This window comes from Chaetodon auriga, chromosome 23 (assembly GCF_051107435.1).
Source record: "Chaetodon auriga isolate fChaAug3 chromosome 23, fChaAug3.hap1, whole genome shotgun sequence".
In the NCBI taxonomy this organism is placed as follows: domain Eukaryota; kingdom Metazoa; phylum Chordata; class Actinopteri; order Chaetodontiformes; family Chaetodontidae; genus Chaetodon; species Chaetodon auriga.
Genome location: NC_135096.1, coordinates 9,891,009 through 9,913,282, shown reverse-complemented (window position 1 = coordinate 9,913,282; position 22,274 = coordinate 9,891,009). Strand labels below are relative to the sequence as shown.

Sequence of the window (22,274 nt, the reverse complement as noted above, 5' to 3'; positions counted from 1 at the left end):
CTTTGTACTATTTTCAGTTGAGCATATGTCAAACAGGATTTTATGTTTTACGCAGCATCCCAGCTTTTTTGGAGTCAGGGTTGTACAATTTGTTTCTCCTGTGCTTGTTATTGGGGAGGATAATACGCCTCTTTTCAGTCACATCTAACAAGGCTCTATTCCTGCCCCATGCTGTTGCAGCTCAATCCGCTCCACCGTTCCCCCGACTCACCATGATATTTATTTTACCATAATCCAAATAAACACATGGGCCTCTGTGCACTGAGGGTACAACACAGGAAAAACTTCTTAATGTTGATTTGGATCTTTAAATCTATGTGTCGGCAGCCGGCAGGTATTAACTTTTTAAACTCTATCCTTTCTCCTGCCTGTCCTCTCCATCCATCGTTTCCATGCTGGATGTGGCTCTGAAAGTTCAGATCCAGACTGTAACTTTCACCTGGTCAGCCTCTTTCCTGTAAAAATCCAGATGTTTGGCACAACCGCTGTGGTGTGAGTGCGGTTAACACTGAGGCTAAGTGGCTTCTCAGGCTTCAAATTGGCTGTAGTTAGTGATAATGAAGCAGTAATAACTCTGAAGATGTTCTGTATTGTGGTTATTTTGTGCAGTGATTATGTAGTTACCTCCTAACTGCATGAGTGTGATTACCCGTAATCACAGGTACACTCTTGTGAGTATATACAGGGTTTTTTTCTACTTTTCATAATCCTCATTAGAACAAGAATTCAATGTGTGACGCTGATGCGAGCAAATTCAAACTCCTCGCATTGAAATGCCACAACCCTCAGCCGCTGCAGCCTCTATTTGACTGTTTCCAGGGCGTTAAAGACTGGATGTCCCAGAACGTTTTGATGCTGCACACACTGAAAGCCGAGGTGGTTCTCTTTAGCCCTCCTGAATCCAGCAGCGCTCTGTGTGGGAAGTTTGGCTCACAGTCATCCTTTGTGAGTCCCTGTGCAAAAAAAAAACAAAAAAAAAAAACAACCTTGGGATGATTTTTGATTCTACATCTGAATTTGACAAATAGCCTCCAATCAAATAAGAAATGTACTTGAGAGTAAGCAATAGAGTAAGATGAAGTCAGGCTGGAGCATCAAAACGTACAATATTCTCAACCCAAATGTGAGAAGAGGAAACAGCCGGAGCAGGAGGATGCACGCCCTGTTCGACTTCATCCTGCTCGTTCACAGCAACATAGCATTAACTTCTGCTATCTGAGAAAGTAATGTCAGCATTGAAATGAATTTTTCTGTTGTAGCTAATGAGAAAACAGAGAGACACCCACCTTCTCTGACACATAAAGGTAACATTTATTTGATATCATCGGCGAGGTTTGCGGTCCATCCCTCCTCCTAGGTTTGTGTTTGAGTTATATAACTATAATATTACCCTGACATTTATTCCTGTCAGGCAAGTGAAACAATAACTGTGCTGCATCATCATTCACTTGGAAGTACACTGAGCAAGTGAAAGTGCGTGGTTGTATTTGTTTGCTTTGGTTACACCAGTGACTCAGCAGCAAATCCCACGTCTCACCAACTGTTCGTGCAGGAAAACACGAGGAGCCAGTCAGGAACCTCCAAAGAACCACAAAGGGACTGTGTGTAGCGTAGTGGTGCCACTATGCTCTGGAGCTCCATTTACTGCCTCAAACAACCGCCGAGTGTGTTTTATGGCTATCTCTCCCTGCCTTGTGAATGAGAGTGAAGGTTGTCTGTTCTCCACCACATTAAATAACCTTCCAGCGTTTGTGAAGTTTTTGGCATTTATGCTGTAAATATGACAGTTAATCAAGAACTTTGCGGATTAATTTTCTGTCAATCGACTCATAATTTCAACTTTGCTAAGATCAAATACTTGAGTGACTTGTTGCCATTTATAGTCCTGATATGATAAGCTGTGATTAATGTAAAGCCCTAGTACAAATTAGACAATTATATTGTTGATTAAGTATGTTTGCAAGAAAATTTGTTTTTTTAACTAAGTAATTAAATGAATTGGACAGAAAGTCTTTCGTAAACAGAGAAAGAGAAAAAAAATCCTTAATGCTAAATGAATATTCAGAATTAGAATTAGAAAAGAATGACTGGCTTCAAGGTTTATGCGAGGAGGAAAAGAAAAATATTTCCCAGGTTGTGTGATATCTGTGAAGCCTTTCTTTGGAACTACTTTCTACCGAAGAAATAGTCCCTGTAAAAACTGCTGACAGCATGCTCTCTGGATTATCTAGAGTAACGGTGACACCGTTTCTGCAAAGAGATATTTCTGGTGAATTTTCTAGATTTTCAAATTTCAGTGCTGTGAGCGCCACTTCCATTTAGCTCCATTGTGTTGGGGTGGAGGCAGAAATCTCAGCAACAGATAATATCTCAAAGCCTCTGCAAATCGGACCCAAACGGTCTGCCTGGTGCTATATCACTGTTAATGTATTTGTGAAAAACTGTAGCTCCTCCTATGAAGCATCAGTTACTGGTGTCTAAACAGATAAGATGTGATTAATAACCTGGCTGTAATCATAATTAGTGATATAAAGTTATATGCACGAACAAATCCTCATGTATCTATAACGTATTGTAGCAGCTCCAGTAAGAGTGATGGTGCTGTAAGTAGCAGTGGTAGTAGTCTTAGCAGGACTAACAAATCTTTTCTCTTTGTCTTCTTCCCCTCCGTCTCCTCATCTGTTAGGACGGCACTCCGTTGAACTTGAGCTTCGTCCCTCTGGACATCAAACTAACCAACTGGGACGACCTGCCCGAAGCCTTCAGCCAGCGCCGGGAAAATCGAATACAGGTCTGCCCTTCCCGCCAGGCTCTGTGTGTGTGTGTGTGTGTGTGTGTGTGTGTGTGTGTGTGTGTGTGTGTGGACTGGAGTGTTCACACGAGGGAAATGTACCTACTTAAGGTGTCATTACTGTAAAAAAACGCCTTAGAGGAGAATTCCACTGGTGTTGACCTTTAGGTTGTAAAATATGTCAATATTTCCGTCTCTTGATTGATCAGAAAGAACAAGAAAAATTCAGCCGTATGACTTCACGCAATTTCCAAGATGACAGAAACTTTTCCACAAACTCGCGTAGAGTATAGCTGAAAGTTTTTCAGTGAGGAAGCCTTTAGGCTGCTTTAAGAATGACCTTAATTTTAGACTAAGATAATTTAGTTTGATATGACAGTGAGCAGGGCTATCTCCCCAATTCCACTGACCCAATGAAGATGAGGCACAAGGCTGTGAGGGGGTTATTAAATAGATATCAGACGTGTGTGTGTGTGTGTGTGTGTGTGTGTGTGTGTGTGTGTGTGTGTGTGTGTGTGTCACTGCCATGTGCAACTAATGACACCGCTGATCATGAGGAGAAAGAGCAGCAGCTCGGCGTTGGGAGTCCAACAGATAGGGCGAGTGTGCACGCCCACTTTACTGCAGGGCCTGAAGGGAGAGACAGAGGAGGGGCTGGCTGGATGATGGAGAGAGGAAATAAGAGAGGGGGCGGTTTGGGGGTTTGAGCAGCCAAGGAGACCAGCAAAAGAGAAAGTGCCGTTTTATGAGGGTCGTTAAAGGAGACGGATCATCGCCTCAAACGACCCCGCACGCCAACCAGCTAATATTAAATCCTGCAATCTGCCATGGCAGTAACGGAGCTGCTGACAGACGCCCCACCTGTCACGTTGTTTATGTTGGTTTGTAAAACGAAGGCGTGAGTTGCATCCATCCTCTGACCCATCATTTATGCCCTGTTAAACTCCAATTGTCCATCAAAATCGATACTAAGCACGCAGTTTAACGTGGGCTGCAACACGGCGTGGACACGGAGGAAAGTGGTGAGTAAACTCACCTACACACAGTGCAGCCACAGAGAGGCTGCCCAAGCAAACGTGGGAAACTATTATAAGTCCGTATTTTATGAAAATTGGCCCTTTCAAGGAAATGAAGCATAAATAATCCATTTCTGAGAGGATGGTTGTTAATCGTAAAGCTGCAGAGTGGACACTGTCATCCTCTTCATTCAGTGTTTATGTCTTCTTCAGGCATAAGGCTGGCATTACTGAGCACTGTAGGTTTGAGCAAACTCACCTCAAATCAGAGCTCAAGTGAGTATTTCTACTCAACAGTGGAGCTCTACAGCACAGAGGAACAGCCTACGTCAGGCTTTGACACACACACACGTACAATACTTGTTTCAAGGATTGCATTCATTTTTCTTTTTTTAAAACCAATACAGAACATCACTGGCCTCGTCCTTTAAGAGACAAAAGCGTGATTAACACACAACTTTGTCCAGCTTCACAGTCATAAATCAAAGCCTTCCCTGTTTCCACCCACACAATGTCTGATTGTCACCTATTAACCCATCTGACCTTTGGAGAAGCTGGAAGCTGCAAACGCCAGCCCACCCTCCTCCTCAGTCACGCCTTTTGGCATCTGATTCGACTCCCCGACTTTCCGCTGACCTTTGGTGACCTTGTGAAACAGTTACCATCTCAGGGTATTTCTTAAGCTTGTCTGTAGTCTTCATCAGTCCCCCTGACAGGAACCTCCAGGCAGTCCGTTATATAGTATGTAGAGCAGGTTTTCCTTGATCACTCATGACCATTACATCCATCCTAACTGGAGCACTTTGACCCCTGATCGCCTCCTTGGCTAAATACAAACATCAGCTGACTTTGAAGTGCATCCACAGGATTATCAGCCTCTCAGTAGGTGAGGCTGAATTTTCTGAAGTCAGTTTTTTAGTGTTTGTGTGCAAAAAAAAAAAAAGGCCACAATACATTGAAACAAATTGGCAAATGAATACCCAACTGTGAAATGTGAACACTGCCAAATATATTTATAGCAGTGACATATTTCACTTTCAAAATAATCTGAGTTTTTCCATTAAATTATTAATAAAATTCATGAAAATGAGTCATTTCTGAGCTAAAAATTCAAATCAAGTAAAAAATAAAAAAATAAAAAAATAAATCAGATTGCTCCAATTGGATTTGTGAAATTCAGACACCAGATTTCAAAATGAAATATTCAAACATTGATTATCCTCTGTAGCCCAGATGTTCAGTCCACCCTGAGCGGAATCGATCGGACGGTTAAGTTCTCAGTTAAATGATCCAAGAAAGTGAAGCTCAGATCAGCGAACACATATTAAAAAAAGTAAATAAAGGATTATGAAATTGCAAAAAATGTTATTTTTTCTGTTCTGTTTACACTCAGTTTGATTATTTTGTGTGATCTTGGTGAGACTGCATTGCCCATCTCAAGCCTCCATTTGCATCCTCAGGTCAAGCCTGTTGCTTCTTCTTCTTCTTCTGTTGTCTTTTACCTGATGTTGATCTGCTGCTGTTTGACATTTGTTTTTAATGAATAGCAAACAATATTTCTGTCAAAATATGCACAATTCAGTTTCAACAAAGCAAGGCTGGACATGAAAACTCTCTATCTGTACAATACATATTGAGTTTTATCCTCACACAAATAATCTTTTTGTGAGAGGTGGGTATCATCCATGGAAAAAAAAACAAAAAAAAAAACACTTCTCCAGTGTAATATACGGAGGTAAATTGCCCATTAGGCCTTGGTGCTTGGTGTGTTATTTGTTATTTTGCCAGCGGATTTTCTTTGAATCCTTGACTTGGCTGAAAGCATATACAGCTCCCTCTTCGTTTGATGGGTTTTATTCAGCTATCTTGAAAACTGTCTCTTTGTGTGTATTAGTGTGTATGTGTGCTCTGCGGGTGAGGGTTGTTTGTTTTCAGCTCAAGTGTATTTTCAAAATTGAAAACCTAAAAAATGTTTTGCTCTTTAAGAGGCTCCAACGTCCACACTATCAATTTGTGTTGAAGATGAAGGCTCCAGCAGTTTCGGTTTCATCTTGAAATTGAATATGAAGTACGGTGTTGTGTCCCCTCGCAGGTGCTGAGGTTCGTTCAGGAGTGGAGCAGCCTGGCAGCCATGAAGCAGAAACTGCTTCGACGCAGCAGCCTCCTCTTCCACAGCCCCACTCTTGGCTTGCAGCAGCTGGCCGCCTCCCAGCGCCCTCACTCGAGCACCAAGAGGTCAGATTCTAGCTGGAGATATGTTCTTGAAGGAAACATGCCACTTTGACTTTCAAAAAAAAAAGGTAACGCTTTATTTGAAGGGGTGTGCATGAGGCCAACATGACACCTGTGATGAACATGAAGGAATCTTTATGAATTAAAGTGGCTGTCTCCAAGATTTCAGACCTGGTTGATTTGGAAACACCTATGGCTACTGACGGTCACAGCAAATGTGGTTTAATGCTACGGCTTACAGAATTCTGGAGGCTGCAAAACAGCTTTTGTCGTAGCAGTAATTGGCTTTTTTTCCGTCATTCTGTGAGCAGCTGTGATCTGAGTTTATGCTGCACACTGCGTGAGTCTGTGAACAGCCGGGTACGTCGGATGGAGTCGCTGTGGCTGCTGCTTTTTGTTCCATCACCCCTGCAACATTTCAAACTGATCCGCAGACCAAAAATACCAAAAATGACTGTTTGTTGTCATGTTTTGTAGTTCTTTGATGAGTGGTAGCAGTACATGCTAAGCTCACTGGCAAACGCAGTACATTTCCTGTGACTGCTTCATAATAAAAGTCGCATTCCCAGTAACTTAATACAGCATTTTTTTTCTGGGAATGTCAAGACCAACACCTGGTTCATAACCCTGCAAACATATAAATACGTTCCTCGGCAGGCCAGCGGCTCAGTCACCATTGTATTACATCATTCAGTGATCGATAGGAACTGAACAGATGTTTTTTTTTACATGGAAATCTTTGAGTGGCATTCAAGCAATTAACCCTAAACCTCATAAAAAATGACCTAATTGACCAAATGACACTTAATGACAACAGTCCTAAACAATCAGAAAGAGTCCCTCGTGTTACAGGTGTCATGTCCTGTGATTCAACATTCTGGACTCATCCACTCATGCTCCATCTGCCATTCAGATCTCTTTGCCTGAGTGTCCATAACCAGGCCAACAATAAATGAGACATGACTGGTCTCTTCTGCAAATTCTGATTCTTTTTAGTATTTTTCTCATCTTCACAATAGAAGCATGTGAAAACAGTGTATGCATGAGAGTAGGTTGTGCACGACAAATCATATTGAATCAATAGGGGACTGCAGTTTTTTTTTCAGTTCAGATCAATCCTTTATTATAGTGGCTGGTGGCAAACCGAGTCAGTGGCTTTGTCCTACTCACTGTTGGATTTTGGGAATTTCACAATCCAGCAACCCCAGCCAATGTTACCCAAGATGCATCAGTAAATCAGCCAGAGACAGTTTTCAATCAGTTCGGAAGCTAACGTTACGGCCCTTTTAGACACAACATGATTTGAGCTGTGCTCGGCGCTGCGTTCAGTGGTTCGACCGACACGTGTGCCGATGCAGGAAGAAGCCGGTGCAGCACAAGCCTTTGGAAATAATGGGTTTCAGGGCACAGTGGTGCTGTTGTCACGTTGTGTCTGAAACGGCCTTTAGCATAATTAGTATGCAGGCTACAGCTGATAAAATGTGCTCGCAATGGTAGACAACAAAATTGATGGTCTCTTCCTTCTGAAATCAAGACCCCATTTTTGTCAAAAGAAAGCGAAAATTTCAAAAAATAAATTTCCCCCCATTATCATTGTAAATAAATCTAGAAGCTGTGGTAACAGAAGAAATCTAGTTTCCCCTCTGAGCTGATCGATAAGTCATAATCTGATCTAGTGTCTCCATTTGTGCCGATTAGTGTGCATTTTATAACGGTGGAAATAGTGAGATGAAATGGTTCCCAACATGCAATGTGGGAGATTTCACAGAAAAAAAAACTAGCAGATTTGTAAATACTAAGTGCCCCAGGCGTCATGGAAGGCTGAATAGTATTTGTGTGCATGTGCATGTGTGTGTGGGCGTATCAAAGGGTGTCAGCTGAGGCATAAGAGAGGATGGGATGAAGGCTGTGTATGTGTACATGTGTGTTTTTTGACAAACAAGCATTGTTGCTGGCACACTAATTACAGCTGGCGTGGATAGAGGCAGGGAGAGTTTGCCAATTACGGGGTAGACTTGCTGTGTGAGTGTGTGTGTGTGTAAGTGAGAGAGTGTTTCTCAACTGGGGAACGTGTTTGGGTGCATGAACCTAATCAAGGTGTGAGTAGGAGGCAATTGGCCCGGCTTGATTTGATACCTGTTTGATTTATTCACTAATCAGAACCAATCAAGCTCCAGCTTCGGCTCAGCGGGGCGACCGCGGCTCACCTTCCCAGCACTGAGACGCTCAGTTTTCAACTACTTCAAACTTAATGCACTTTGCTTGGATTTCCAGCACCGTCGATATTTTCGTCGTAAGCCACTCATGGTGATTTACAGTGATTTTAGAAGAGTTAAGAGGATTTAAATCCAGTTTGCATCCTGCTTAAGTACCTTTTATTGCTGAAATTACTGCCAGCATTGGCTATAAATGGTGTATTGGTTCTATCATACACCATTATTATCAAATGAGAATGTACATGACAGTTTTTCAGGTATATATGTGTACCAATGTCCTTCATATTGATAGCTACTCAGTTTGGTTTCTAAAAAATTTTGAAGTGGAAACAGACACCACAAAAAACACCTGAAAACTGAGACAACAGAAGTCCTCTGCGGCCAGAGAATATGTTATACAACTGTTTCCACAGGCTAAAGTGCCACTTTAATGTAATAATCTTTTTCCGTCTTCATCATATCGGACATTTTTGACTCAATTTATGGCCAGCATTTTTCTTTTCATGCATTTGCATTCAGTGATTGCCTCTCTAGTTGTAGTTTTAATTCTTCCTGGTGGAGTCCACCTATGCCATTCAGGATTCAAGTGTCACCGAATCAACCAGGACTGAAATCTAAAGGATTATAGCTTTAAACGCAACAATGTCATCATGATCATAATACACAGATACGCCATTATGTTAACCTGAGGTAAACTCGATTACCTGCTCGAAAGCTCCCTTACCTTTTTTAGTCTTATTAAAACATTAAACAACAAACGCACCTCAGTCCACAAAGGCTCTGCGGCTCAGCAGTAACTGCTCACTGCTGTGGTGGTGTGTTTTGTGCTTCTGGGTTACCTGCTGTCACTGTTGCAGCAGTGTATTGTTGTCATCACTAACCACACCAAATTACCTCCTGTCTCATTCACATGTAAGAAAACGCTTGACATTATCATATTGAATGTAACAACATGGCTCTTGTTCGTACTCATAGCTGTCAAGCTAGCATGTGAGTGTTGGGAAAGTCTGGCTGCACCTTCTCTGCCATTCAATTTAACTAGCTTTGCTCTGGCTTTATACATTTGCTGAGCCATGTGGGAGACTTCAGTCATGCATAATCAGTGCAGGGCAGAATGCACGCAGGTAGGCAGGAACATAGGTATTGTTCATTCAGGCCAAATGAAATGAGTGGATGGGCTTAGTACAAATTCCTCGTATGTGTAAAATCGTACTTGGCAATAAAGCTTTCTGATTCTGATTCTGTACAGGCCTGCAACCCACAGATACCTCTAAAATATGTTACCTACCCCAGCTTTACACATATACATTTTAAATTTTTTGCTCCATGTTTCTTCCTCCGGACCGTTGCAGTGCATTTCCAATAAAAACGCAGAGAATTTCTTTCATTCAACATTGAATAGGCTGTTGCTGCGCCAGCCATGTCTCACTGAGGCCAGTGGAGGATAGCAGCAATCAATCAAAGCATCTTCAGCGAGGCCAGACCTGAGCATTAGCTTGTTATTTTGATTTCTCACAGCTGAGCAGGGTCTGGCCCCGGAGCTGAACCGCAGGCTGGCCTGGGAGGACTCAGGCTGCTGTCTGCAGCTCTGCAGCTCTGCAGGTAGGCTGTCAGCAACCCGCTGCCGCCACAGGTTTGCAACAGAACTCCTGCAGCTGCGCATCAAATGGCTACCAACAGAAAACGATGTCCACATAATCCAAGAAAAACACAGCTAACCGCTATGAGAGCGGCTGCAGCCTCCACACCTGTGTAACATGTTTACATTTACTGTAGCTGTCAGAAAAGTAAAAATTTACCTTGAAGACATAGTTTGACATTTTTGAAAATACACTTATTTGCTTTCTTGTTGAGAGCAGATGAAAAAATTGACACCACTGTCATGACTGTCCAGTAAATATGAAGCTAGCACCAGCAGCCAACCAGTTACCAGGCAGTCAGCTGAGACTTTAGTGCGCATGGCTGCACTTCTTTTGGGTGACTGCCACTAACTGTCAGTCAGTGGAAGAGCATGAAACCCACAGGAGTGTGCAGTGCAGTTTGTATCAACAGTGTCGGGGCCCGCTCCGATAAACATTACTCCCTAAGACTACTAGTGGTCAAAATAGGTAGTGCAAAAAGTGTAATGCATAGTGAGCAGCACTCACCTACAGAATTACTGTCCAAGCACCGAGCTGCATAAAAACATGCAAACACACACACACACATCCACTCTCCCAGAAGCGCAGTTGGACTCCAGTTTAGTGTAAGATATCTCGTTTCATCCAGCCTCTGTGCTGGGACTGTTTGAAGCAAAGGAAGCTCATGTGTTTGATGGAGACTTACCTTCTTCCTCATCTCCCCTCAGCTTCCACAGAAACTTCTCCTCTTTGATGTGTCTCCCTCCTCCACTTTCTGCCTCCTGTCATCCATCTTTGCTTTATATATATATTTTTTCCATCTCCCTCCCAAAGGACGTATTCTGTCCAGATGGAGGTGGTGGAAATGCATAAAAATGCCCCTGCATAGCCCGTAGGGCTGAGTAGAAATACTAAAAGCGTAGTTTAACAGTGGCAACACCTCCTGGATAAAGAGCAGGGTGTTTCACGGAGGCGAGTATTTCACTAGTAATCCGGAGCTGTAGTCAGGGTAGAAATGCAAACATCCAATTTTGTTTCTGAATTTCAACCTTTCAGGAAGACGTAAAATTGTTTTAACATATAAAGAAGCAGCATGATTCTACATATAAGCAAAGACTAGTTTGATCTGTCTTTCACTGTGCAGTTAGTTTAATTGATTTTTTTTTTTTTTTTCTATATGTCTTATAGGTCTAGGAACTGTTCCAGTTATTGATTTGATTTCAGAGTTGCCAGTGCTGCTGTTTGTTTTACAGCAATAACGTTTCATCAGACAAGTTCAAAATAGTTCAAGAATTGACAGAGCTGTCAGAACAAATGTTTTTGAAGTACAACATACTACGTAACAATTAGCGAACGGCTTCATCACCCGAGTTGATTGTCTGTGAAACAGCCGTACGATGCAGTGGCTGCCTCCTGTCTCTCGATCCATTTTTCTCTGAAAGCCGCTGTTTTGCTTTTCACTTCTTTAAACCCTTTTGCTCATTATCCTGCTCCCTCCCTCCCTTCACTGGTACCATTTCACCACCAGGACTGACATGTATGTTACTTTGTCCCAGCAGCAGAGTATTCGTACCACTGACTGTCATCAATGCAATCCATGTCTTTATAGTCGATACGGCAGAAAGCTTTTCTGTGAGTGGGGAGCAGAGATGCTATTTCACCTTGATTCAATGTGAAACAAAAAAAAAAACCTGGAAACAAGAGCTGACTTCCAAAAAGAGATTTTTAAGCATATCATATTGTCACTGTGTAAAAGCAGCCTTTGTGTTCTCTACAAGAAGTGAGATGGAGACGTACTGCACCTCTAATGCAGAGACTCGCCACAAAACAGGGATTAACATAACATCTGCTGACACAATTTAAAGGAAAAAGGTCCTTTGTTATGTTGGTCCGTGTTTGGTCGGTGAAGTAGTAGCTGGTTCACTTCCCAGAGTCACCAAACATCCACTCTGCCAAAGTGTCTTTGAGCAAGACACTGAGTCTCTGAGCTGCAGGATTGGTGTTCAGTAGCTAAGTCCAGCCTCTGCCCTTCCTGTAGTGGAGGAAAGAGAAAGGATAATTGCCCTATGGGGCCCATTAGAGTGTTGTATCATCCCTCTGTTGAAAGCCTTAATGTTACCTGGGGACATTTGGTGATTGGTCACTTTTCTCTCAAGACCACAGCAATTTTCTTCCACCCAGAACAAACAAGTCAGTGATCCCCCACCCCCCTCCTGACTCCTCCTCACCTGTATTTCATATCCACTCTGACATCCTGTGGTCATTTTAATCCTGACCAGATTGACATGTAGTGTTTCATGCAATTTTCATCGTGCACACCTAGCGTCTGTATTACAAGGGCCATAAAAACCAGTGGTGGTGCAGATGGATTAGATTAGATGATTGACGATCCCTGTGGGGAAATTAGATTGGTGCAGCAGCAATAGTAATAGGATTCAGCAGGGGAAGGGGACAAATAGAATATAAGCACACAAATAGAATTGAAAATAAATGAAAGTCAGGATTTGTGCGTTTAAGCACAGTTTGGTGCCAGGAAAAATACAAACGTGCATCTGGCATTGCACTCAGGCGGTTTGTAGAGTTTGCCAGTTCTGTGGGTGTTGGTGTGTGTTACATTTATGTGTCCCAGGATTACCGCAGTCTCGACCAGATGACTAAGATTACAGATACGCTTGAGCAACATCAAATTTCCCATCTTACCTGGTACTAATGCTGTCCAGAGAGAGTTTCTGAATCTATCTTCTTGCACCTACTCCCCCATGCTCTTCATGTGAATCAGCTCTCTTCATCAAGCTCTCTGCTTATATAACAAATCCTCCGGTCCTTCACAGCCCCGTTTATCCCTTTTCACAGGTACCTCAGTAAAGACGAGGTGGCTCAGGCCTCCCTGAGCAAGGCCCAGCAGGAGGGAGGCAGCGTCCGACTGGTCACCAGGGAAAACTTCTTCATGAAGAGGAGGTCTGCCGCCTCACCAGCACCACCAGTTTCAGAGAGGTAGGTTAAATGGACAGATATGTGGGTGGTTGTTCAGGGCAGGAGAGGTAAAGCTGTCCTCGGGTCTGGAAAAGCCTTAAATAATATCCTGGAGGCTCAGAGTTTTCCACCACAGATAAGTAGACAGACTTAAATTTCAAAATCTGCTCTGGATGCAGCTTCTAGTGATGCATTCGCTGTCAACTATATTTGTTTATTTGTTTGGTTTATTACAAATGCCGAATCATCACCAGCAGCATTTAGGTTTAACAGATCATGTCCAATGTTGTTTGTGGTTTTTAAAGATGAGGCGTCTTGGTCTGTGCATGAAGGTGGTTTGTGTCATCACGTGGCTTCATCTTTGGGATTTGGTGTATTTTCATTTTCCTTCCCTCAGCTGTCTCCATGGAGATCTGTGTTTGCCTTGTGGGAGAAACACAAAGGCCTGCTGAGTGTGTTAGTACAGTAAATATAGACCATAATACAATCTACTGGGTGAGCTGCAATGGCCAGCTCACCCCAGGAGGCAGAATCACTATGGAAACCTGCAGCAAATACACACTCTTTCTCACATGTACACAGCAACTGGTGTTCCAAACAACATGCCTATGGTGGGTCATGAAGTGTCTTAAAGGTGCTTTGCAGGATTTGTTCTTTTGTAAACCAAGTACTTTTGTCCAGCTTGAGGAATCACAGAAGTATCCCTGAAAATGTAACAAAGGGATTGTTGGCGAAACAGCATTAAGTTAGCTTGTTACAACAGAAGCAGCCAAGTCTAAACGTCTAAAAGTGGCAGAAGCTGCAATCAAAATCAGGAAATTAATACACATACACATTTTCATTGAATCTGAAAGCTGGAGTGATGGGGTAAAAACAGCAACGAGGCCACGAGGCATTAATCACGGCTGTTTTGCTTTAATATTCCTAATGTGAACGCTGAGGTGCGCTGGATTTTCCCACTGTCTGATGCGGTCACCCTGCTGTCCACAGGAAGCGGCAAATTAAAAATCGTAAAACAGATCAACAGTGATTAGCGGCGAGCAGGCACTCCATGGATTGACAGCTGGACTCAGCAGCGTCAGATCTTTTTCCTCACTCGTGCCTTTGGTTTCCTTTGGTACGAAGCATCAGAGATCAGCCTGGCGGTAAACATTTGCAGGCTGTGTGCCGTTTGCTGAGGGCATGTTGCGTGATTTCTGGGGTTTGAAGTATGAGTTTTCTGAGAGTTACCTCATGCTGCAATGTAGAGCTGCCAACATGCTTGCTTGCTTGATGCATATATGAATTTAAATGACTTTGAAGCTGAATGTAAAGTACTTATGCTCATTAATGAAATCATATTGATAATGTTGCGACATAAATACATTCTTTAATTTGTATGTTTGATCACATTTACTGTAAAAGTACAGCAAACCGTGTATTTCTGGGTTAAATTTTTTCTAAAGTACCATGTTTTTGCTATGCACAGTTTGGGCACACCAGTAAAAAGTCTATTTCTGTCTCTCTTTCATCCACTAGATGTTGCTGGCACAGCATTTGTCTCTTGGTACTTCCAATTTTTGGTATCTTCTCAACTTTGAAGCAGCAAGGTTCCTTTTTTAGGTTTTTTTCTTCTCCATTTCAATGATTAAATCTCTCTCTGTAGTGCTCTGTCTCTCTGGCTCTTTGTTCCTCTCTCTGTCTTTCTGAATTGTAAACCATGGGGAAAGAGAATTTAGTCCATCTGTCCCCTCCAACGTGGCTCTAGCACCCTGCTGAGACAACATGGCAAGTGCCCAAAACTCGCTGTCCTCTGCCAAAAGGACAGGCATGCACATACACATACTTGAAATGTTCTGCAGATACATCACCGTCATGTATATAACCACAATATATGGACAGTGTCCCGCACACAGCAGCCGTATGTCCATCGACTCTTCATCTGCCCCTCACAAAGCAAGCACAGGTCATTTTATTGGATGAATATATATTGAATTGCGTCTGATGTACTGCTGATGTTGAAAACACATTAGCTCTGCACTGAATGTGGCTGTTGATTTGCAGATCGATGTCTTATCATGTTGGTCAAGGTAACTCCTCTTTGAAGTTCAGAGCACAAAGGGCTAAAAATCTGCTGCCGTCGCGCTGCCTGTATCAAAACGATGTAAAGAATGGATTGCATACACAGATGGAACAGATTTATCTTGTGGAATTAGCTGCATTTTATCTGCCTTATCTTCTGACATTGAATATAGTTGTGAATACTGCATTTTGTCATTTCCTGGCAATACGTTAAAGTATTTACCCAGATTTAGATCTGCTAAGTTCACATTTCATCATATTTAGTCACATTAGTGATGGACGCGTTGCAGTGCTCGGCATACTTCATGCTGTGTTGAAGTGAAGTGTTGAACGAAGTGTTAGCATGTACACTGGACAGAGCTACCGTTCGTCTCCAAAGCTGTCAGAGTCACCTGTCACTGTTCATAGAAACAGGCCTGTATGTGTGCTGTTAAATGCCATCACCTTTCGAACTTCATGCCTCCAGTTTGTAACAGGTTGTCTGACAAATATTTGACGTCTAGTTCATATGTTATCATATGTCATATGTTATGTTATAAGTTCCCTCCAAAGCCACAGACGACATTATGCTGTGCCTCATTAATATGTCCTTTAATATATTCCATTATTTTATATGACTGTTCTTTCAGATCTACACCTTCATCTGACGCTTCAACTGCTTGAAGTGCTTCAACTTAAACTTCAGCTCCTGTGTAACATCTGACATGCAAACAGATCTTTTCCCTGGAGAATTTACAATATCTGTCATTGATTTGATAGTGATTGAAGAGTGATATAGGTTTTAACTTTGAGTGAACGATCTTGGTATACTGTAGTCCTTCAACTAGTGACATTTCTTTGGTCTTAAAGTCAGTGCACTGATAAGAGCGAGCAGCCAAAGAATGAACTCTTCACACCCGAGTCGGTGTCACAGATTTCTTTCTCTATCTGCGTCTCTGCAGGCAGGACAGGGATTCCTGTGAGACGGCGGAGGAGCAGCCATCATCAGAGTCCAGTTACCTGCAGGCAGTGGACAGTGAAGGGGTCCCTCTTTGTCTGTCCTGCCAGCAGGCCTGTCATACGACTGGTGGGGCGTGGGACACCCGATTCTGCAGCCACAGGTATGGTGACACTGAACACACAGTTTAGAAGCTAGTGTGTGCTAAGTGTGACAAGTGAATCTTAGCATTTCCTGCCGGATGGGTGGGGTCAGCTGCAATGGGGCAATCCAGGCAGTCTTTGGTAAACTGTCAGTCAAAGAAAAGCATATTCAATCACCTTTTAAATAGTTTAAATAGATTGCTTAAACTTTCCAGCAGTGAGTGTTGTCTGTGCCAAAGCCCAACCATCTGGCACGGAAAAAATCAATTATTCTCCAAGCTGGAAGAGTTTTTGTGCAATATAAACTCAAAAATGCAAGAGTATAAAGTTGACTTCACTGTGTTGCTTTGCACTGCACAGAATGCTAAAATACATAGCTGTTCCCAGATTAGACTGCAGCTCTGATTGTTATAAGGGTCCCTTTTTCCAGTTCAAATGATAACGATTCAGTCTCTGCAGTGTCTTGCTGTCCCTGACTTTTCACCCTTTCCTGCTCACTCCAATGGTCACTCTGAAGAAGAACGTCAACTAAATATCTTTTTTGTGTTACACTATGTTTTTCTTCATTTTTTGCTTTATTGATAGTGAGAGACAGGAAATGGAGGTGAGGGAGAGAGGGGGTGCCATATAGCAAAGGGCCAGCCTTGATACATGGTACACACTCTACCAGAGGAGCCTATCTTAAATTATTTTCAATAAAAAAATGTGTCTGTACATCCCTTTAGTCTTTCTACCCATTTAAAGTACAAATTCAATTTCCTCAAGCGGTTTTCAAGGGCCAGCGCCTGGTCATTCAGTCAAGGTGAGATACTGTACTTCACTGCTCTATACCTGGATGTTATCAAACTTCAACACAATGTTATTTTCTACAAATGATAGCTGTACTCCTTTGAGCAGAACCGTAGCCACGGTCGAGAAAAAGACGATAGTGACTTTCTTCTTTTTATGAAAATAAAGTATTTCATCTGTGAGTGTTGCGAGGGTGAAGGTCTAGTCCAGATTTATATGTTTCTCCACCCATAGGTGTCAAGAGGAGTTCCAGCTGCGCACCAGCCAAACGTACATGCGCTCGCGGGTGCTTGAGGCAGAGCAGGGCATCTGTCAGCACTGTGGCCTCCATGCACACGACCTGTTCCTGAAGGTTCGTGTCGCCCCGCCTGCCCAGCGCAAGGAGATGCTAGAGAACACATGGCTCGCCCAGCTGTCAGTCAAACAGGTCAGAAGCCAGTGTTTTGATTGTTTTTTTCTGATACTTCAGTGTAAACCGCATGTCTGTGATCAGAAATTAAAGATAGACATAATGTCTTGGAGTACAAAAAAATGCTGAGTTAATAAATACATGAGACATTTCTACAGCCACGCTATCAGCTCTGTGAGGATGGTGCTTTGAGCTAAATGGTAGTATGCTAACATGTTCACAATGATAAATTTAACATGCTGATGTTTAGCAGGTGTCACGTTTACCGTGGTTACCATCTTATGTTAACGTGTTAACTTGATCGCACTTAACACAGAGTGAAGCTGAGGTTAATGGGACTTATCTTCAGTGATTTAGGTGGATGTTTTAGGGATTTGGGTTCAGGTGAAATAAGGTTACTGGCACCTTCAGTACATTCTCAGTATGGAACAGATTTATTAGATGCACAGTATTAAAAATCCTTGAATTCACACACCATGTTAACGTCAGTCTCCTAATGTGAGCTAAAGAACTGACAAGGAAAGTGATTTTTTTATTTGTGTAAGTGCAAAAATAAAAGCACCCTGTGTTCTCCATCCCACCCACCTACGCATATATGCACGCGCGCACACACATGCGCACACACACAGGTTGATCTGCACTCCAGGGGGCCAGCTCCCAGTAAATGGATTGCTGGGCCCATTGATTTTTTTCCCAGTGCCAGGCCTCGACCAGTAAGCCTGTTTGATTTGGTTGGCTGTTATCCTGCAAAGCCACCCCCTGCCCCCCCTTCCTTATGCACACACACACACACACACACACACACACACACACACGCTCACCTCCCTTCCCAGTGCCGCCGGCAGCAGCATCAGCGCCGATCGATGCACCAAGCTTTAGAGGAAACAAACTCAGCCACATGATAAGACGCCACAGCGGTGGAGGAGCCTTGAGATTATAGGCTCATTCTTTGGTTCATACAGGGGGTTCTGGTGTGTGTGTGTGTGTGTGTGTGTGTGTGTGTCTGTGTCTGTGTCTGTGTGTCTGTGCATGTGCAAGTGTGTGTGTTTCCTGGTGTGTATACATGTGTAGATGGGTCTTTATGTGTACCTTGGGGTCTTTTGGTGTGTGCAAGTATGTGTATAACAGAATTTGTGCATGTGTGTGTTGGTATTTTGGTGTGTATGTGTGGATTTTCTGTGCCTGTGAGCAGAATTGTGGTGTGTTAAAGTGTGTAGTAGTGCTGGTCTGGTGTAGCAAGGTGCATGGTTTTGGCACAAAAGCAGGTTCAATTGACTGGAGAGTCTGTGTGTGTGTGTGTGTGTGTGTGTGTGTGTGTGTGTGTGTGTGTGTGTGTGTGTGAAAGCTGAACTCTGCCCCTGTGAGCAGGCCTGTTCTTTAAATCTGTTGGGATCAATTCCAGCTCGCTCCCTTAATGTCGAACAGAGTAGCACTCAAAGCAGGAAAATGGATTTTTTGCCCTGAACTCTTCCCATCAGGCTCCTCTCTCTCTATTTCTAATTCTCTCAATCATCTTTTGCTCTTCCCCTTGCTTGCTCTGTATTCTCTCCTTTAGTTTGTGTTCCTTTCTTTCTTCTTTTTTTCTGTTTCTGTCTTTCCCTCTTTCATCTCTTTTCGATGTGTTTTCAAAATAAAATCAAGCATTTGGTTCAGATGTAGCAAGCCACATACTGGTGCTGTTTCCAGGTCATTTTGTTCCCAGTGTTTCTTCACTGCTCCACTGGAGCTCCTGTAAAGACCTTCATCAAACTGTGTTGAGACACAGTGGTGCTTTAAGCTAAATGCTAATGTCAGCATGCTAACATGAGCGCAGTAGCAAGACCAATATACCAATGTTTAGCAGCTCCTTTTTCTCGTGTCTGTCTTAATATGCGATCATGCTAACATTTAATTAGTAATTAGCAATTTAAAACGAGTATCTAGCACTTCACACAGAGCGACATGGTTCCAGTGAAGTAACCTTGCCAGCACCTTTAATGCATTTTAAGCACATCACAAGTTCATTAGACTGAGAAGAATATGAAAATACGACGATGGACACGAGATCTTTGGTAGCATCAGTTTGTAACATGCTTCAGCAGGTAATGTTCACCGTGTTCATTATCTTAGTTTAGTATGTTAGCATGCTAACATTTGCCCAATATTGGTATGCCAGTGGTTTGTCACTGTCTTGAGAGTCAAAGCAATTAGTTGTCTTTGTATTTTTACTTGGGACTTGGATTTGCTGGCAAAGTTGCTGCTACAAATAGGATTTCCTCCAATTACAATGAATAATCATATTTTACATTTGCAGTCCGCAATAATCTGTGGTGAACAAGATCTGTGATCTGAAATGTTATCTTTGCAATGCAGTAGCTCAGCTACGAGACCATCCACAATATGGTTATCAGGCTATCGTTGCTGTCCAGTGAAAACCATGGATCTCCAAAGTTTTTCAAATAAACTGAAGGACCTTTATTGCATTGTCACAAAGCTGGAACTCCTTGAAAAGCAATGGCGTGGTGTGTAAATGTATAATTCCTGAAAGCCATTAACAGCATACAAACATGGAAACATGTTGTTTCCTGTGGTTTATTTAACCTCCTTTCTGTGTCTTTGTCAGGCAGATTAACATGTACTCACTGATTAAGTTTCCCTACAGCTGCTGCTATGTAGGCCAACAGTTTATATGGCTGTACCTGTGGCATCTGATGGTGATGGATTGCAGAAAGTCAGTTTGAGTCTCGCATTAATCTCATTATTTGAAACCTTTAGAGGCCTTTTTCTGCTCTTTTTCATTTAATCGTTTCCTGCTGTAGCTTTTTGCCATCGCTGTCATGTGTCCTCCTTGAGACTTATTTGTTTTTGTCTTCTCTTATTGTGAAGTGTCATTGCAAAAGTGCCCCCGCGGTGCTGAGATTTGTTTAATTCAAATGATCTCGTGTGTGTGTGTGCAGCAAAATAACAATTTAGGTCACTTTAGCACTCGGAGAAAAAGAGTGAGCTTTACTAAAGACATCACATCAGCTACAGAAATGAACCTCAGCGTAGATGGATGGTTTGGGAGGGCAGCACACTCGCAGCTTATTTTTTTGCCAATTTAGAGCACTATGGGAAAACATCCAAGGGTAGTCAGTGTACTGAGACGCTCACTATTTCGTTCTGTGTGTGTTTCTAGCTGAATGAGATGATCCGCGCTCCGGTCGAAGGGGATTTCTGGCAGGTCGACCACATCCGGCCGGTCTACAGCGGAGGAGGACAGTGCACCCTGGACAACCTGCAGACGCTCTGCACCGTCTGCCACAAGGCCGTACGTGCACACTCCGCATCGCTGCACCCTTAACAACAGCAACACCGGCTTTTAGAGCCAAAGGGCTTAAGGGGCAAAAGCAATTTGTCTAACATTTAAGGTGCACAGTGGATGGACCTCTCCTTTATCCCCATATAAAAAGAAAGCCTCATCACTCATGTTGAGGATCACATGTGATGTCAGTAATGCGATACACGGTCAAACACATTGATCAAAAGTCCTGCCATCCCTCACATCGCTATATACTGCCTGTAATAACTTCACATGATGTAGCTATATGACATCTTGATGTATAGTATTTGTTGCAAAAGGCTACTGTATATATCTGTCTTGGGAACATTTTGCTTCATGAGCGTCTTCAGTCAATATTTCATAATCACAGACAATTCACTTCTTAAGAACAGAGCTGATGCGAGAGCAGAGGTTTCAAAATCAAATAGAGCTTTCATTGTAAGCTAAAATGTGCTTTACTTTCACGCCAGAAAGCGGTTTTGTCGGAGTGGGTGTCAGTTAAGAAGGAAACGCTTCATATTTTGACGTATCTAAACTGATGTGGAGAACTGCGCGTTCTGATAAGGGGATCCTCTCGCTGTTTATGCCACCGCTCAGACACTTTAATCTAGGGATGCTCAATATATTGATCTCACTTTTCTCTTCGGCGCAGACTGCAGATTTGACTCTTACATCATGCTCCATTTTTCTCCACAGAGGACGGCTCAGCAAGCCAAAGAACGGAGCCAGATGAGGAAGAGCGCCGCAGCCTCCAAGGTTGCGTCAGACATCAGGATGTTCTTCATCAGGAAATGAAACGGAGGTTCAGTAGTGGCTGTATGGCTGGAAAAATTCCTAAATCAAATTGCACTGGTGTGATTTGTGAGATGCATCATGATTTTTCAGTAACAAAACTCACATCAGAGTGTCAGAAATGCCTTTCACCCTGACAGACTGGGATAAAAGGCTTGGATTTCCTTTGAACCCCTTCAAGATTCCTACTTTCCTTCTCCCTCACTCTGCGATGGTAGCGGTGTCCTGTTGGTTGAAGCTGTGGAGAATTACTTAAAAAACAGCGACGACTGCGTCAAATGCAAATTCAGCCAACTCCCCTCTCGTCCCCGAACCGTCACAAGTGCGGTAGTTGTGATTTATGACGGCCCCTTTTTGCTCGAGGCTGAAATGGAGCAGGTTGTTTAGAGAGATGCTGCTATTTTAAGTTTTTGCAAACTTGGTGAAAAGTAGCAGGTGAGGGATGAATCGGGGCCTTTGTGATTAAAACTCCACGGAAGAAAACACGCGTGTCCTCATTGGCGCCCTCAACAAGTGGCGCCTTGTAAATCTTTCTTTTTGGAAGATAGATGAACGCTTCTCGTGAAATAAAAACCTATTTTCATCTATTTCATGTTGTCTCCCTCTGTTCCTCTGGTGCTTTAACCACGGTTTGGACTGTAAATACACCAAGACGTTGGTTGTTCTGACAAGCTAGCAAATCGTTTCATCGCCTCAAGTCATGAACATTATTGGCCATGTCCACGCATCTACCTCCTACCATCTTCAGCTGTGCTTGATGATCTGAGCAGGGCTAAAGTCAGTCAGGAGGGCTATGTTTAGAGAGACGGAGAGCAGAGTTACTATGGAAACAAGGCTTCAGGTTCAGCAATGTCGGGAATATTGAATCTCTTCTTGTGAGAGTTATACAATGAGCCAGACAGACATCAGAAACTCCAATCAATATCAGCAGGCTCCTGTGAAAATGAGGCCGTCACATTCCTCCGCAGCACAATCTGACTTCCCCTCTCGGCGCC

The 22,274-nt window shown here is 42.9% G+C and overlaps 1 protein-coding gene across 4 annotated transcripts in view; it reads left to right on the top strand.

Annotated features, from left to right (window-relative positions):
• zranb3 (zinc finger, RAN-binding domain containing 3) overlaps positions 1-21,869 on the top strand; it is a 73,623-nt gene extending 51,754 nt beyond the window's left edge. For all 4 annotated transcript variants that reach the window (XM_076723503.1, XM_076723500.1, XM_076723501.1 and 1 more), the window contains 7 exons: positions 2,687-2,791; positions 5,900-6,042; positions 12,728-12,868; positions 15,850-16,008; positions 17,012-17,204; positions 20,344-20,475; positions 21,184-21,869. In XM_076723503.1, the coding sequence (XP_076579618.1) occupies positions 2,687-2,791; positions 5,900-6,042; positions 12,728-12,868; positions 15,850-16,008; positions 17,012-17,204; positions 20,344-20,475; positions 21,184-21,282 (972 nt within the window). In that variant the 3' untranslated portion in view covers positions 21,283-21,869. The remainder of the gene's footprint in view (positions 1-2,686; positions 2,792-5,899; positions 6,043-12,727; positions 12,869-15,849; positions 16,009-17,011; positions 17,205-20,343; positions 20,476-21,183) is intronic.
• The last annotated feature ends 405 nt before the right edge of the window (positions 21,870-22,274 follow it).